The sequence below is a fragment of the Somniosus microcephalus genome, chromosome 3 (assembly GCF_052327205.1).
Source record: "Somniosus microcephalus isolate GS21.2 chromosome 3, FLI_Smic_1.0, whole genome shotgun sequence".
Taxonomy (NCBI): domain Eukaryota; kingdom Metazoa; phylum Chordata; class Chondrichthyes; order Squaliformes; family Somniosidae; genus Somniosus; species Somniosus microcephalus.
In genome coordinates this window covers 342704142-342722747 of record NC_140989.1, presented here as the reverse complement: position 1 = coordinate 342722747, position 18606 = coordinate 342704142, and the positions used below count along the sequence as shown (strand labels likewise).

Below are 18606 nucleotides of genomic sequence, written 5' to 3'. Positions count from 1 at the left end.
TGTGTGTGCAATTAATAAATAGTTTACTTGTTCTGTACTTAGTTTTCTACTTTGCATTCTATACTGCAGTGAAGTCAGCTTCGTGTTATAATTGGTTAATAAAGCATTCAATTAGTGTAATCAGGTAAAAGATGAAGGGGAAAAATTCGGTGGCCCCTGCACCGTAAATTCAGTGGTAGCGCCCGAGGCAGGAGGGGTGCTACCCTGGGGCACTACCACTGAATATCACAGCACTACATGCAACAGTGCCACGCGTGTCGGCACGTAGCGCCGCGGTATTACAGGCCTCCTTCCCCTGATTAAAGGGGAGGGGGCCTAGCGCAGCGCGCACCGGGGCCCTGCTGGACCACCAGGGAGTGGGGTGCCGGGAAAGCAGCCCGGCACTCGAGAGAAGTGCTGGGCTGAGCAATTGCGGCCAGCACCCCGAATGAAAGAGGGGGAGGGAGCAGGTGCTGGCAGACGGCCAAAAAAAAAAAATGGCCACCCGACACCTGCCCCTTTAAATACCACCGCCGCGGCTGCACAAACGTCACCCTGACCCTGCCGGACATATTGTCCGGCGATAGGTCAGGGGGCGCGACCGAAGTCTGTGGCTGGGGCGCTGTGCATGGTGATGACGTCACCGCCGGAGGCGCAGCGCCGCGGGGCACTACCGGCTACCACCGCCACTAACCTCCCACTGAATTTTTCCCCCTAAGTAATAGCGATGACAACACTTGTCAGCCACTCATCCAGAACTCTGTGGCCTTATCCCATTCCCAATGCCCATAGTGCTCATCTTCAAATCCTGCCATGACCTAACTTGTGCCTGTACATGTACTTTTCTCGAGCGGTATGTCCCAGCTCATACCTTCCACCTTCTGTTCTTCCAACTAGTCGCAGAGCATTCAGTCACCATATACTTGGAATTTGGAATTCACTTCCGCAAGCTCTTTGCCTGGTTCTCCTCCCCTTCAAAAGCATCCTCAGAACTTATTGACCAAGCATGCCAACCCTCCCGCTTCTTTCTCCACTAATTCCTGCTTGGTGTCTGTGCTTTTCCTGTAAAACCCCTCGGGGAAGTGTCACTATGTGAGAAGAGCTTTATAATTGTAAGCTAATGTTGTACTAGGTTCTAAAACAATCATGGCACAGTTAAACACTCAAGATGCAGACATTCATTCTGGTCATTAGTTTCACACTTTTGATATAAAAAGATATTAGGCAGCATTATTATACATGAATATTGACAAAAATACAGTTTTACATGCATTTAAAGCAAGAGGTGCACTGTCTATCCAAGATTCACTCCCACTGTAGAAAGCCACCTGGTCTCCATTCAACAGCTTCCCACATCATCGGGTTGAGATTGTCAATTCAGTGTAGTGGGGGAATTGAACCTACGCCAAGGTGCAGTGCTACCTTACTGCCATGGTGGTCTTGCAAAAAAATATAGGGAAATCGGGTCTGATTGTGAAACTATTAGAATCACTTTTTGTTCAAAATAAAAACAGTGCTCCTAAAAAATTGACTCTGAAACTCTCTCCGTGTGATCATTTTACAGCATAGTACATCATGTACCAAAAACCTGCACCATTATCTGTTGCTATGCAACTGGCATGCTATTATTTGTAGCTATGTAAATGCATGCAAATTTGTGAGCCAGCACATTGAGACATTTATGCATTAGGGCATTTAGTGAACAATATCAACTGTAAGGGTTCCTAATAACAGTTAAAAAGCACGTTGCAGGATCAGATAAATAGAAAAATCTGCATGCTGGAAGTCTGAAATAAAAACATATTGCTGCTGTTCCTTTCACTTTATAATTATTGGGGGAAAGTTGAGAATAATACTGGAATTAGTACAATAACGTTGTGTTCGATAACTTAAAAAAGTGATTTCTCTGATTAGCTGTAATCATTAAAACTGGAAACAAAGCTGAACACACTTGATCTTCAGAAGTCTTGTGATATTCTGGTTGGCAAGCAACATGGCACAATAGGTTATTCCCTGCTTTGAAGCTCTTGACAGCATTACAGCCTATTTAAATTAATTTAGTCATAATGACCTCCTTGTTGTAAATTTTTATAAATCACATTGTTATTACCAACCAGAATACTGTACTCACTGCACAAGATGATTGGTTATTTAGCAACAAAATAAGCAAAACAAAACGCAGATTATTTTACATTCAATTTACAGAGCCTTCTGACTAGTTTTTGTTATGAATACAATACAGGGACATAAAAGCATTCGTGAAATTACAATTCTGGTCTTGCTTTTATAAGCACAGATTGGATTTATAATTTGCAAAGTGTTGTCATTCTGTGGCAATATAATGGTTATTACTTAGATTGGCACACAATATTCATCACATGTCTATACTCGAGATGGCATTCTCATTTGTTTATGGACTAGTAGTATTTGGTTGTTGACGTAAGAAAACTACTAGGCACTTGGTCTAGGTATTAAACAAGGCTTTAATCAACTGTTTTTCAACATGGAGATCTAGTTGTGTCCTTCACTAGTTCCTGTTAAAGAATGTCCTGAGCAAGCTGGGCCCATGCCCGAGTATTTATACTCTCCCTGGACAGCGCCGCCAGCAGGCCACCCAGTATCATTTCATAAGTCATTTCCACATGAATGACAAGATTCATGTCAGTTGTTACACCCAATTACGTAAAAAAAGAACTGTGGGAGAAATTCAGTATAGTCCCGTTTGGGGCGCTAAAACTTTAAAAGCTGAAAAATTAGCACCAGGCGCTAATCATTCTCGCCTCCCATGAAATTCAGTTTTAGCACTCCAAGAGGGAAGTGGAGCATTAAATCAAGCGCTAAACACTTCTCTTAGGGCGCTAAAGTCCGAGAGCGGGGCAATAGCGGCAGAGCGCTAAACAATTTCGAGCGCATTGTAAATGGCACTCTTTCATCACAGAGGCTGCTTCCCTCGCTTAAAGGGAAGGGCCAAAGATGCTGCACAGGCTAGTTGTCGTCAGTTCTGTTTTGCAAGGTGACCTGGGCGACTGCCATTACAGCCCCAAACACTCTCACAAAGTGAAGGGCTTGGGCATCTTGCACCAATGAAACATTAAAAACTTTGCGCAGGCACCAGACTGGTGCAAATAATAAAGGTTGTGCTAGCTGAAACGCATTCCCTTTAATTACCGCTCCCAAAGCGGCCAGCCGAGTTCACAATGCCTCCCCTTGCTGGCGCTGTCGGCGCGAGGCGATAAAGCAAAGGGCGAGAGTCAATTTTCCAACCGGGGCGATAACGGGGCGCTGTGCGCTTTATGACATCATGATCTGCGAGGTGCTAGAGGCCCAGGCGCTAAGAGTTAATGCCAGCGCTAAACCGGCACTGCAGTTGGCGGGTGTCACTGCATTTGCCGTGCCTGAGCGCTAACCCCTTAGCACCCCGCCAGGCTCTAACAGGAGGCGCTAACATACCGAATTTCGTGGCCAATATATTGATGCTAGTCCTTAATAAAAAGTTTCAGTTATGATCTGATGACTTCTATGATTCCCTGAAATTGCACGTGAACTTTTGTTTATGGTGATCATGTATCGCACCAAACTTAATCGACACCTATAAGATCTGTTACTTATGTAGCTGCCTTGGCCTTGCACTCTCACCTTTGAGTCAGAAGGACGTGGGTTCAAGATACATTCTGGAGACTTGAGAACATAATCTAGACTGACACAGTGCAGTAGTGAGGGAGTGCTGCACTCTCTGATGTGCTGCCTTTCAGGTGGGCCATTAAACTGAAGCCCCGTCTGGACCTTAAGGTATAATAGATCTCATGGCACTATTCAAGTAAGGGCAGGGGAGTTCTCCCGGTGTCCTGGCCAATATTTATCCCTCAACCAACATCACAAACAGATTGGGGGAAAAATTCAGTTGTTTGCACCTCCTGTTAGCACCTTAAGAGGGCGCTAATGGGGTGCAAAGCAACTAGCACCCGGGCACGGCGATATTTGCACCGCTCACGAAATTAACTAGACATTTTGTGGCGGCGCTAAACACTACCGCCACGATCTCCTGCGCCGGCAGATCGTGACGTCAGTCGAGTGCGCAACGCCCCGGTAGTGCCCCCAGACCAGATATTGAGTGGCGCCCCCTGCCTTACTGCCTGCCGCTAGCAACGACAGGTTGAGGGGAGCATTTTGCAGTCAGAAAGGGACTGGGGGAGCGCTATTTAAAGGCAGCCGCGTCCTGCCTTTTCTTGTTGGTGACATTTTTGCACCACGCATTCTGAGAGAGAGAGAGAGAGAGAGAGAGAGAGAGAGACTTCTGGAGAGATTCAACGCTGTGTGAAGGGGTTTTGGGTACGGAGCAGCACATTGCAGGTTCATTTTGATTTGCCCTTCCTTGCTTCGCCAGCGCTCTGAGGTAGCGCCTCGCTCCTCGGCCTTTGCACCTTAAGACAGGTGTGAAGCACCTGATTTAGCGCTCCAATCACCTCCAGGGGCGATAAAAGCCAAGTTTGCCGTCGGAGGTGATAATTAGCGACAGGCGCTAAACTTTGCGCACGGCCGATAATGGCGCCCCAAATGGGGCGATACTGAATTTTTCCCCCCATTATCTTCTTCATGTATCTCATTGCTGTTTGTGAGATCTTGCTGTGCACAAATTGGCTGCCACATTTCCCTGCAATTACAACAGTGACTACACTTCAAAAAGTATTTAATTGGTTGCAAAGCACTTTAGGTCATCCTGAAGTTGTGAAAGGTGCTATACAGAAGCAAGTCCTTTCCTTTACTTTTGGGAATTACAAGAAATAATCTTGGTAGCGTTTACTAAAACATAGACACAATAAAAATGTGTCACATCTATACAGTTTGGCTTCGGAGATATCACAAAAATGAGTACAGTTTCATTCCTGATATACAGAACCAATAGAGCCTAAGTTTAGAATGTAATAAAATAACACACGTGTCCTGCTCTCAGTAATGCCAACCCCACTGTCTCATAAATCAAGAGACAAACTCTTAAAAATCACGAGATTTGGTATGTAAATCATGAGTTGCTATTTTTTTTCAAACAGAAACCAATGTAGATTAACAGTTGGTTTATTAACCTCATTAGGTCAGGGCTCTTTACAAAAACTATATTACTGCATCTGAAAATGCTTTACAAAATACTTTTTAAAAACCTACTTTGTCCACACCCAGCTGGCCCCGGAGAAAGGAGCACGTGGTGTCCGTCGGTACGCTTGCGGCCTTTCGCAACCGGTGGGCACCGCAGGGACTGGAGTGTGTGCTGGGCAAGGGTGATAAAAATATTAAATTTTATAAGTTTCCTTTTCTTTTATAGTTTAGTTCTTTATTAGTTGTGCCCCCCTAAAAATGGGGGAACTTTTGTTTGATGGGAAGACCCCAATGTCTCCTTATTGGTTTATTAAAAAAGCAACAAAAAAGATCTTATGCAGCCTGCAGCGACAGAAATGCACGTTGCATCCTGAGCATTGCATGTGGTGCATTGCCCCTTTAAGAATTGCAATGTTGGCGGTGGGGGCGGGGCGGGGGGGGAGGAATCGAAACCAAGCCCGGCGAAGCAGGTCCCGCCTTTATTTGGTATTTGGGTGGCCATCGCTGATTGGTCGGCACAGACGTCAGTCGAGGCGTTATGGTACCGGGACGTCAGCGACGTGCAAGCTTGGCTTCCAGTGAGGGGGCGAGGCTGCGGAGAAACGAACGCCCTGTTTGATTGTGGCGTGTAATCGGCTCCTCACTCAGCCGCCGACCTAAAACTTAAAAAATCCTGAGATTTGAGAGTTCTATCGTGCGATCATAAGTGAGGCTTAATTTTACTTCGAAATCGTGTCTCTCATGATAAATTCGCAAGAGTTGCTGCATCTGTGCTCTTTTGCAGATTATTTTATTTTGGACACTAGCTTTCAACATGCCCGATACAAGACTCCCAAGGCAAGCGCTCTACTCGGAGCTCGGACGCGGCAAGAGAGCCCCAGGTGGGCAGAGGAAACGCTTCAAGGACACCCTCAAAGCCTCCTTGAAAAAGTGTAACATCCCCACCGACACCTGGGAATCCCTGGCCCAAGACCGCACAAAGTGGAGGAGAAGCATCCGGGAAGGCGCCGAACACCTCAAGTCTCTTCGCCGGGAGCAAGCGGAAGCCAAGCGCAGGCAGCACAAGGAGCGCACGTCAACCCAAGCACCTCACCCACCCGCCCCTTCAACCACCATCTGCCCCACCTGTGACAGAGACTGTGGGCTGAATTTTAATTCAGGGGCGGGTTGGGGTCGTGTAATCCGCATTTCGTGTTATCCACATGAATCTAAATCGATGTGGGAGATTGATGCGAATTTAACTTAATTGTCCAATTGAGTTCCAACGTGTGGGAACCCTTGGCAAATGAGTTTTTCCAGTCTGAAAGTCGCCTCCGATGATGTCATCATTGCTGCTGCATTTAAGGTCTACAGCAAGCCTTGCATCTTCTGCAGACTGCCAACCTTTTGGCCTTTGGTGTGGGAGGGACCTGGAGGCACCATGAGCTGCGGGAGAGCTAAGTCTGCTCCCAGATTCGATGATGTGGCCCTGCAGGCATTAGTTGATGGAGCTAGAGCACATAAGGAGGTGCTCTTCCCTTCATCAAGGAGGAAGTAGCCTCCCCAGCAGACCAAGGCCGTGTGGTTACAGGTGGCAGAGGAGGTCAACTCCTTAGCAGTGACCCGCAGAACCTGGATACATTGTAGGAAGAGATTTCATGACCTTCAGTGCACTGGAAAAGTGAGTATGATTTTCCCATCACCCTCAATCTAATCCCCGTTGCCTTTCCTCGCCAGCACTCAGCTTTGATAACCTCTTCCTCCACATCCCACTTGACACTGACATCCATGCACCCTACCCATTCCCTTTCTCTCTATGGTCACATTCACCTAACTATTCGACTATGCAGCCCTCACACTCCCTATCACTGTGATGCTATGCAAACAACTGACAACACACAGGGAGGGCCCTTGATCTTGCCACCTCACTCCATCTTTGTCTCCTTCTAAGTATCTATGCTATGGAATCTCTACACTCACTCCTTCATTCTCACTCAACCTCCACTTGTCTCCCTCAGTGCAGGAAAAGAGAGCTCACAATAAAAGAGAAAGAGCGAGGACAGGAGGAGGGACACCCTCACTAGCCCACCTCACTCCCTGGGAGGAGGTGGTCCTGGAAATTGTTGGAGTTGAGGAAGATGCGCAAGTGGGGGACGGACAGACAGGTGCAACACAGCAAGCTGGTGACAGAATAGTTTACCATCTCTCTCACTGACATTGCATGAGTCACTGATAATGATTCTGAAGCTCTAACAGATGGACGTATGAGCATCTGCAATATGCAATTTGCATGTTACCTTGGCATCACATCTCTGACTCTGTCCTTTACTCCCCCACAGGACCATCGCAAGCAGCCATCTCCACTAGCCAGGAGGAACAGCCTGAGCAGCCAGACTCCTCAGAGGAAGCTGCAACCTCTGAGGGCGCTGCGTCAGAAGAATTCAGCGCACCCAGCACCAGCGCAGACACTTACACCTCGGTGGGACCTTCGTGAGATAGAGTAGTGGTGTCACCTGGTGTATCACAGCTCACAAGTGAGCATCAGCAGATTGTGGAGACAGGGACAGCAGTGGAGAGTCCTAGTCGGAGGGCGCAGGACTCTGCCAGCTTGGCTCAGCTGCATGTCGGCCCTCTGCCTCTGGGTCCATCCATAAGATCAGTGGTGCTGGAACCGCATCTTCAGCAAACCGATGGTTTGCTCGATTATGGCTCTGGTGGACATGTGGCTGGAGTTGTAGCTCTCCTCTGCTTCGTTGGATGGGCTCCTCAACGGTGTCATTAGCCACGTCCTCAGGGGATAGCCCTTGTCTCCAAGTAGCCATCCATTAAGTTGGTCTGGCAGACTGAATAGCGGAGGCACACTAGACTGGCGCAGTATGAAGGAGTCATGGCAACTGCCAGGGTACTTGGCACAAACATGCAAAATTTCCTTCTTGTGGTCACACACCAGCTGAAGGTTAAGGGAGTGGAAGCCCTTGCGGATGACAAAAATACCTGGATTGCGATGGGTGCCTTAAGGGCCACATGTGTGCAGTCAATGATGCCCTGCACCCTTGGAAAGCCTGCCAGATTAGCTAATCCAACCGCTCGCACTGTGACACTAGCTTGATCCTTGGTGAAATGGATGCGATTGTGCGCGATGGCAAAGAGGGCATCGGTTACCTGTGTGATGCAAGTGTGTGCAGCCACCTGGGAGATGCCGCTGATGTCTGCTGCTGATCACTGGAATGAGCCTGAGGCAAAAAAGTGGAGTGCGGTGGTGACTTTGACGGCCACTGGTAAGGCTTGTCCACCTGGTCCTCTGGGCTGCAGGTATTGTTGCAGCATTGCGCCGATGTCACTCACTACCTCTCGTGAAAGTCGGAGCCGCCTTTGGCACTGCTGCTCAGACATGTTGAGGTAGCTGACCCTGTGTCTGTAGACCCTGTTTGGGGGGTATCTCCTGCGCCAACGGGCTTCCATGCGTTGGCCCCTTTTGGCCTGTGCAGCTTCTGTTGGTGCTGCTGTTGTTCCTGGTTCTGCTGGTGTTGCGGCTGGTGCTCGAGCTCATCTAATGCCCAGAAGGGAAGGAAATAAATGGCTCCCATGCTTCTGGTATATACCTCAGTTGAGGAAGCGCTCAATGAAGGTGGCGAGAGGGGTTTCCCAGGAGGTCACACTGGAGATGGGTGTCAGGCTCCAAACTTCCACAGCTGTGGTTAAGCCTTCAAAAAGCTCCCCCAGACCCGAGACAACAAAGTCCTGCCACCTGCAAATGATGGCTGATCAAATCTCCTCTTTAATGGGTGACCTGCAGCTGATAGTCAGCAATCCACTTGTGCTCCCGCCAGGTTTCACCGGCGTGTTTCAGACCAGGCGTATTTCACGTGGGAAAAGGGTTAAAATCGCAAAGGCTTTTCAAAATGGGATTAAAGAGGTAATTTAGTGGTTGTTAAGGGCCTTAACGGCCTATCCCGCCTCTTGGAGGCGGGATGGAGACAGGACCATTAGACACGAATGAATTAAAATTGCTCAGAGGCGGGATGGAGGCGGGGTTGGTCCTGCCCGCCAGTTTTCGCGATTTTAACCCCCCACACGCCTCCAATCCCGCCTCCACGGTTCAATGAAAATCCTGCCCTGTAGATCCCACATTGGACTCATCAGTCACCTGAGAACTCATTTTTAATGTGGAAACAAGTCATCCTCAGTGCCGAGGGACTGCCTAAGAAGAAGAAGCTTTCAACACAAGTCGTGGAATATTAATTTTCTGGTTCAGATGATAGATGCCAATAATCCAGTTGTGTTGATTTTAATAAAGCATCACAGGAAGACCCATTGACAGCATTTTTAAAAAACTACATACATTATCTGCATCTGACAAACCTTTCAAAAGATATATGCTCCCATTTGTCACATGTTGCATTTCATTTAGTTAATTCAAACAAAGGTGCTTAAATCTCTAATTCAGAGCAAAGAGGCAATACCAACAGAATAATAAATCATTTCTTACAAATCTCTCCAGTAGCTTTGAGGCTACTGCTCATTAATCAAGTAATGCATCAATGCCATAACATCTCTTCTGCCAAGAAGAAAGACGCTTCATTTTGATTCTAAACTTTTATTTAGTGGATAATTCCTGACCAAACCAGTTGTGCTGAATTAAAGAATGCCTGTTTTTCATTACTAATCAAATGTCTGTTTTCTTGAACTGTACACTGCGTACTTAACTCTTGTAATACATCAGCATACATGAGTTTACTGCATAATACACTAAGCCATATAAATTGTTAAATGAATTAATATTTTTCCGTACGCATCTTGACATGTAATATATGAAAAACTATCGTCCTGTTTTTAATTTGAAAGATTGGCAGAATGGAGTCTTTTAAAAGAAAATAGCACACGTTGAACTGCAATGAGCAGGATGGCTTTTGACTGGCTAACAATCTTAAGTACAAACCGTAGCTATTCCACATTAAATTAAAACATGGTATTGTCTGACAGTGGTGCCTTTTAAATTTCTTGAATAGAGGCCAAGAATATAAGGCTTTCAGATATTGCTAATACTCAGTTATTAAAGAATTGGGGGTAAATTTATGGAAGGTACTAAGGCTGCAAACATTAAATGCTAACTTGGCTTCCACCTAACGGCACGCCTGTATGAAATAATACAGAAACATACACATCTGTAAATTGTAATCACCATTAGTTGTATGTTTCTGCACTGTGTGTTTGGTGATACTAAATATTAAAAGGTTTAACAATTCTTTCAGTTTTAAGTCAGAGGCATAGAAATTCCTTGGTGCCGTGTCCGTTTTAAAGAAAGACCGACTTGCATTTCTATCGCGCCTTTCACGACCTCAGGACGTCCCAACGCGCTTTACAGCCAATGAAGTACTTTGGAAGTGGAGTCAACTGTTGTAATGTAGGAAATGGGGCAGCCGATTTGCACACAGCAAGCTCCCACACACAGCAATAAAATAAATGATCATCTGTTTTCAGAGTCGGCTGAGGGATAAATGCTGTCCAGGACACTGGGAAGAACTCCCCAGCTATTGTTTGAAGGCAGCTGCCCCGGGATCTTTTACGTCCGCCCAAGAAAGTAGACGGGCCTCAGTTTAACATCTCCTCCGAAAGACGGGCATTTTACAGGCATGCTAAGCGGGCAGCCAGGCGTCCAATATGACAGACAGCGTGCGTGTGCGTGCACAGTCCGTGCTGGAAGTGGCCATATTGGTAAAGGCTTAAGCATAGATGCGCCTTAACGGGACCGCCACCAAAAAGGTGCGTTTAAAAAGAAATACTTACCTGAATGTGGAGCCGGGAGAAGTATGAGTGCTCCTCCTGTCTGCACGGCAGTGCCGAAGCATGCGGCTGGCCCCTGCTCAATCCTCTCCCGATCACCTCCCTCCCCGTCCCCAGACCCTACCCGAGAGCCTCTGCCAACAACACAATATTTTTTAAATTATGCATTATAAGCACATTTCAAAGAGCTGGCACAATAGAAAAAATTCAAGATAAACAATAAACATGTTTGATTTCAACAGCAAATCATTTGGAAAGGGCAGTGGCGGGGGGTAAATTCTCCTGTCAATTTTAGCAAAAAGTGGACTGGAGCATATCATGGTTTTCTACTCACACCAACTTTTTAATTAAAATTATCGGCAGGAGGAACTTCACCGCCTGGTTTTAAATGACCTCGGAAATAATAAAAACTGCAATTGTACAAGAAGCCAAATTGATGGATAACTATCCAAAATTAAGTCAATTAACAGATTTTGCAAAGTGGAAATTAACATATCACTCTGACATCTAATCTGCAAATCGCCCTGATTCTGCAGCACCTTCAATAATGACAAGATTTTCTTTATGGGCATGTTGTAAGTACACTGGGAGGTCAAGGTTGCAAGCTCCTGGAGCATTGAAGAGAAACAAAATGGTAAACGATTCAGGAGGAAACAGCCTTTACTGGGTATTGTGAAAGTATTGAACAGATCTGAAAGAAACTGGTATGGCACTATAATTGAAAAATACTCTTAGTACAAGAACGCCTGCATCAAAGGCTGCCCTTGCTCATTTTCAATCCTTTAAAAATTTTGGAACGCACACGAAAAAGCAAAGTCCCACACTGCTTACCATCACTGAAATCAACTGTATGTTTATATGATATTAATTCAAAGATCAGTGAATCAAACCTTTTGGGGAACCATTATATAACTCTGGATATTTTGCTGCTATATTTGTAGAACCAAAGTGCACGTGCTAATTTCAGGATAAACCGATACAGCATCCAATGAATAAACCGATACATAATAAAAATGTTTTTTTCTTAAATAACTGAATTTTACAGAATAAAAAGGCATTTGAGAAATAAACTTGACATCAAGCTTGTGGAGCTCTATATTTTTATGCTATCTTAAATAACCATGCTCATTGATTGTTAATTTAAAATATTGGAACGACAGCATAATGCCTTTCCGAGGATTTATTTTAAAGGATATGCTAATTCGCTAAAGATCTTATTCATTATTGAAATGATGCAATATTCAGAGCTTGTTTATAATGCTGATGTGCTACTGTGCTTATTGATCTTATTGAAACATTTAAGATACTGAGGGGGCTCGACAAGGTAAATGCAGAGAGGATGTTTCCCCTCGTGGGGAAATCTAGAACTCGGGGGCATAGTTTCAGAATAAAGGGTCGCCCTTTTAGAACTGAGATGCGGAGGAATTTCTTCTCTCAGAGGGTCGTAAATCTGTGGAATTCTCTGCCCCAGAGAGCTGTGGTGGCTGGATCATCAAATACATTTAAGGTGGAGATAGACTAATTTTTGCAAGATAAGGGAGTGAAGGGTTATGGGGAGCGGGCTGGGAAGTGGCTTTGAGCCCAAGATCAGCCATGATCTTATTGAATGGCGGAGCAGGCTCGAGGGGCCAAGTGGCCTATTCCTGCTCCTATTTCTTATGTTCTTATGTCAAAATAGGCAGCGATGAAATAGTGAGCCCTCACTTAGATTACATCATGTTAGCCACTAAAGACAATGCAAGCTGTTTGCACTTTTAGACTTGAACCTGATCTTATATTTGTGTAGAACTATCAAGCGTACATCAGCTGTTTTGTTGATAAGACTTGAGACTGAAATTTCAATTGATTTTCTTGTTGAGCGAAACATTCATTACATGGCTTTAAGAAGTCAAATCCCAATTCAAATAACGAACCTATAAACAGACAGAAAATTGCACACCTGTGTACCAAAACCTACTGTAAGGGTTTTCAAGTTGAAAAGACTATTCTCTGCTATCAAACAAGGACAAAGAATACATGTACAGTTGGTACACTGACCTATACCAATGAAGACTGCTTCATATCCATCTTGCTTCAAGGTCTCTAGAGTCATTCCTTCAATTCCCAGACCTTTACCAAAGACAATCTAACAGAATCACAAAATACAAAAGATGATCATATGCTTTAGTGTTCATGTATGTCAGTTTAAAAAAATTGACTTTTATTTTTTATACTTTTATATTTTCATTGTAGAATTTTCAGAAACTACAGCTGTCCTTATTTCCTTTTTTTTTTAAAAAACGCTTTTTTAAATACTCTGCTATAATTAAAAAATGTCGAATTTTCCATTGCAAAATTTGAATGTAAAGTTTCTTGCACTGAAACGTGCTCAGAGAATATTGACCTTATCAAGACTCAAGTGCTCATTTTAAAAATTGTTGTGGAAAAAGATCAAAGCTATGATTGGGTTTTGCATGCAAAAGCTATAAAATCAGATTTTGATAATCTTCTGCTTATTTGAATAAATAAATCTTATCTTTTAAAATATTAAGTTCTGTTATTTTCTTCCTCATCATAATTATACATGCAAAATGTAAAAGCAAGCAGCAAACACATCTTGGTTAAAAAGAAACAAATATCAATTAATTATGCTGAATACTCTCAACAGTTTAAGAAATTGTTTCTCTCAGATAATTAATCACATGCTGCCAAGCCAAGACAGAACTATTGATTGCCCTTTTCCAGACTGGTGACATTCAAATCGCAGACAGACAAATGCTCTGAATTAAAGCGGGTGTCCTTCCCAACTCCGACAATTATGCCACTTTTAATTGTGCTTTACTAATGTGTGTAACAGTTTTCTGTTAATCTTCAGTAAACTTCAAGCCATTCTTCATTCTGTTTGCATGCAAGGTGGTTGTGTTGTTCCATTACCTTCACACCAAGGTCCTCCATCAGTCTGATCTCAAACCTGACAACATCATAAGGCAACCTGAACTGAGGGATCTCAGATGTGCTGCAGAAAAGGAAAGCATGTTTCATTATTCCTTGATGACTGCAAAAGGGTTTCTCTAAATGCAAATCAACATTTATCACATTTCTCTTTTTTAAATTTAAAATAGCATAAATTTTTGCTGCCAAGAAAGAATGACTCTTCACTGTAGTTTCACAAGCTGATTTCTAATCTCTTGAAACTAAAAACAGAAATTTTAATTTAATGTTCACCATTGACTTTTTAATAAAAAGAAACAGCATCTTTAAAAAATACTTAACAATTATGTTAAAAGGACATAGTTTAAGGCATGAACTTTAAATATCATCTTAACCTATTATAAATCATTGGTTTAATGTTTTAAATTTATTTGTACTACAGGAAACTCTCGATTTACCGGCACCCAAACAACCGGAAATCTCGGTTAACCGGCAAAATTCAGGAGTAGGTTCAGGTAAGTTTTTCTTCATATTAGTGGCCGTGTCTTGATTCTTGGCTGTGTAATCGGGGGTTTCTGCACTAGTTGCAGGGAAGCTTGGTCTGTGGCCGGGCTTCCTGCACCTGTTGCTAAGCAACAGGGAAGCCTGGATTTGTTGCTGTGTACGGAGCTCTCATACCTTTTAATTTTAACTCTCCGTAATCCGGACTTTTTGATAAACCAGCACCACGCCGGTCCCGTCGGTGCCGGATAAAAAAGAGTTTCCTGTACTCATAAGCAGCTCTGATGATGCTTTTTTCAACATTTTGGTAGTATGGGTGAAATTTTGTGTTCATCAGGTGAGATCGTGCATTGATGCAAAATAGAACACTTTTCCATCTTAGGTACCCAGTCATAGGCCACGATGTTGCCTACCTGGGCGGCTTCGAGGCGGGAGAGGTCGGCGGTGGGGGGCGACCCTGCTGCTGCGTGGATCCCGTCGATAAATCGAATCTCGCCCTAATGGGCCTTGCTAGGCCTGCCCTGCGCGTGGCCCATGAGAGGGATGATGGTGGGAGGGGATATGGAAGTGGGGGCTCCGCTCCAAGTGCTCTGACTTCCACCCCCTTGCCAACCCCTTGGTCAGAGCCCCAGATGCCTCCCCGGACAGTGATGGCCGAGACTGCGCATGCACAGTCGCAGGAGGAGCAGACTTAAGCGGAGCCATCAGTGGCTCCAAAACCCAGAGGACAACCACCAAAGGCGTCCAAGCAGGCACAGCACGGAGATGAGGAGGCTGCCTCTACCTCTGCTGAAGCCGCAGGGATAGCATGACGTAGAAGCACCCGGAAAAGAAAGATCCCACACAAATAGTCACAAGGGTAGTCACTCGGGTGTGTCTTTCTTTATCTCAACTATCTCCCCTCTTTCACTATGACTTTGGTAGCATCTTCTTCCTTGGTATAGACAGACACAAAGTACTCATTTAATACCTCAGCCATGCCCTCTGCCTCCATGTTTAAGTCTCCTTTTTGGTCCCTAATCGGCCCCACCCCGCCACTTACTGCCCGTTTACTATTTATATGCCTATAGAAGATTTTTGAATTCCCTTTTATGTTAGCTGCCAGTCTATTCTCATACTCTCTATTCACCCCCCTTATTTCCTTTTTCACTTCCCCTCTGAACTTTCTATATTCAGCCTGGTTCTCACTTGTATTCTCAACCTGACATCTGTCATAAGCCCCTTTTTTCTGTTTCATCTTACTCTCTATCTCTTTCGTCATCCAGGGAGCTCTGACTTTGTTTGCCTTACCTTTCCCCCTCATGGGAATGTCCCTCGACTGTACCAGAACCATCTCCTCTTTAAAGGCAGCACATTGTTCAATTACAGTTTTGCCTGACAATCTTTGATGCCAATTTACTCGGGCCAGGTCCTCATCCAATTAAGTATCTTAACTCTAGATTGCTCCTTGTCCTTCTCCATAGCTAATCTAAACCTTATGATACAATGATCTCTGTTCCCTAAAGGTTCCCCAACTGACATTTGATCCACCTGACCCACCTCATTCCTCATAACCAGATCCAGCAATGTCTCCTTCCTCATTGGGCCAGAAATGTACTGATCAAGAAAATGCTCCTGAATACACTTCACAAATTCTTCTCTTTACACTATTACTATCCCAGTCTATATTAGGATAGTTGAAGTCCCCCATTATCATTACTCTATAGTATTTTCACCTCTCTGTGACCTCCCTGCAAATTTGCTCCTCTATATCCTTCCCACTAGTAGGTGGCCTATAGAATACATCTAGTAGTGTAATGGCACCTCTATTGTTTTTTTTAACTCTAACCAAATAGATTCTGTCGCTGCGTAAAAAAAAAAATTCTCCTCATCTTCCCTCTGGTTCTTTGCCAATGATCTTTAATCTATGTCCTCAGGTTACTGACCCACCTTCCAGTGTAAGCATCAAGCACTCCAAAGGTCAGGTAGAGCAAAGCCAGCTGTAGAATAAAACACTGTCTGCTCAACTATAGCATGCCTTGGCCCCAACATCCAAAGAGCACTCCCGACTGCACCAGTGTGAAGCTCTTTTTACATTTCACACAACACCCTTCCTTGATATGCAGCCTAACTGTGATTATACATAGCATGACAAAGCAATACAGCGCCACACTACTAACATATTTATGGATGAATCATGCTATATGATTGTAGTAACAAATGGATTTGTACAAAGTTTTTTGACTACTATGTTAATAAAGACATTAATTTGTTTATTTTAAATGTGCTATCACTTTTGTGAAGAGACCAAAGGTGGTTCATATGAACATGTTAATGTGGCTGATTCTGATTAGATTACATAGAAACATAGAAGATAGGAGCAGAAGTAGGCCATTCGGCCCCTTGAGCCTGTTCCGCCATTTAATGAGATCATGGCTGATCATCCTAATTTAGTACCCTGTCCCTGCTTTCTCCCCATATCCCTTGATCCCTTTAGCCTTAAGAAATATATCTAACTCCTTCTTGAATATATTTAATATAAGTTGGCCTCAACTGCTTTCTGTGGTAAAGAATTCCACAGGTTCACCACTCTCTGGGTGAAGGAATTCCTCCTCATCTCTGTCCTAAATGGCTTACCCCTTATCCTTAGACCGTGACCCCTGGTTCTGGACTCCCCCGCCATCGGGAACATCCTTCTTGCATCTAGTCTGTCTAGTCCTGTTAGAATTTTATAAGTTTCAATGAGATCCCCTCTCATTCTTCTAAACTCTAGTGAATATAAGCCTAATCGACCCAATCTCTCTTCATACGTCATTCCTGCCATCCCAGGTATCAGTCTGGTGAATCTTCGCTACACTCCCTCCATGGCAAGAACATCCTTCCTCAGATAAGGCGACCAAAACTGCACACAATACTCAAGGTGTGGTCGCACCAAGGCCCTGTACAACTGCAGCAAGACATCCTTGCTCCTGTACTCGAATCCTCTCGCTATGAAGGCCAACATACAATTTGCCTACTTAACCGCCTGCTGCGCCTGCAGGCTTACCTTCAGTGACTGGTGCACAAGGACACCCAGGTCTTGCTGCACTTCCCCTTTTCCCAATCTACTGCCGTTCAGATAATAATCTGTCTTCCTGTTTTTGCCACCAAAGTGGATAACCTTGCATTTATCCACATTATACTGCATCTGCCATGCATCTGCCCAATCACCCAACCTGTCCAAATCATACTGGAGTTTCTCTGCATCCTCCTCACAGCACATACACCCACCCAGCTTTGTGTCGTCTGCCAACTTGGAGATATTACACCTAGTTCCCTCGTCTAGATCATTAATATATATTGTGAATTACAAACTATTGTTAGGCAGAACTAAATTTTCTTGAATGTAAAACATTTGCATTACACATGTTTGAATTTAAATTTATTGTGTACAGTGCTTCACAGTAACACAAATATTAACCTGCATGCTTAAATGGGAAGCTAAACTTCTAAAGGTTATAAACTGGAGATATCAGTACACTTGCTGTTACATTTTGGTCCTCTACTATTATATTGAATTGCTGGTGAAAGGCAATATCAGAACAGACAGTTTGTGGAAAAATTGTACTTCTTGAAGCTTTATCCCAGTGATATGAACGAATGACTTAGGAGCCCACTGTTCCCAATGGAAGGAGGCATTGTAAAACAGTTCTATTCTAATTAGCACTGCTTCAAGACCTACCGGAATCCCAAGTGCAAGTAGCACTGAATTTTCATGTCTAGCCTTATTTGCCTAATGATTCACAACTCCAGGTGCAAACTGCTGATGCTTGGGATGATACCACTAGTAAGAGACAAGTACGTCAAATTTAAAAGGGCTGGAGACAATTAAAATGGAAGGGGACAAACATTTAGAGGCCAGAATGAAGGGAAAGGGTTCCATAGGTGCAGGCACGAGTCTGCAGACAAGTGAGGATGCAGCCCGGCACTCGGATGGTTTTTGAAGTCAAGATAGCTGGTGCTGCGTCAAGATGCTTGCGAGGATGGTTTTCATCTGCGCCACTCTACAGCACCATCCCATTGGTCAGCACTGCAGCATGCCTGCAAGGGGCAGCCAAGTTTCAGGCTACAACTGACTTGTTACTGTCCTTGCACACATGCAAGCTCTGTGTTGCTGGTAGCCGCTGGTGACCTTGCAGCAGATGGCAAAGCTTGGCAACCTCCCCTCTGCTGATTAAGACTCTGAGAAAGGCAAGTTACCGCAGTCATTCCCAGCTGGCTTTTTGAGAGCCTGCAGAAATGGTTAGTGGCAGCTTGGTAGGCGGGACCAAGCCAGGCAAAGCGGGCTGCTGATCACCTTGGCACGCCTTCTTTCATGCAATACCATGTAAAACATGACACGCT

The 18606-nt window shown here is 44.5% G+C and overlaps 1 protein-coding gene across 1 annotated transcript in view; it reads right to left on the bottom strand.

The window, feature by feature from the left end:
- The window catches only part of LOC147122292 (dihydropyrimidine dehydrogenase [NADP(+)]-like), a 1139740-nt gene that overhangs the window by 610739 nt on the left and 510395 nt on the right, over positions 1-18606 (bottom strand). Inside the window, exons 7-8 of the mRNA XM_085983269.1 lie at positions 13747-13828; positions 12871-12958 (exon numbers count right to left, since the gene is read on the bottom strand). Of these exons, the coding sequence (XP_085839395.1) occupies positions 12871-12958; positions 13747-13828 (170 nt within the window). The remainder of the gene's footprint in view (positions 1-12870; positions 12959-13746; positions 13829-18606) is intronic.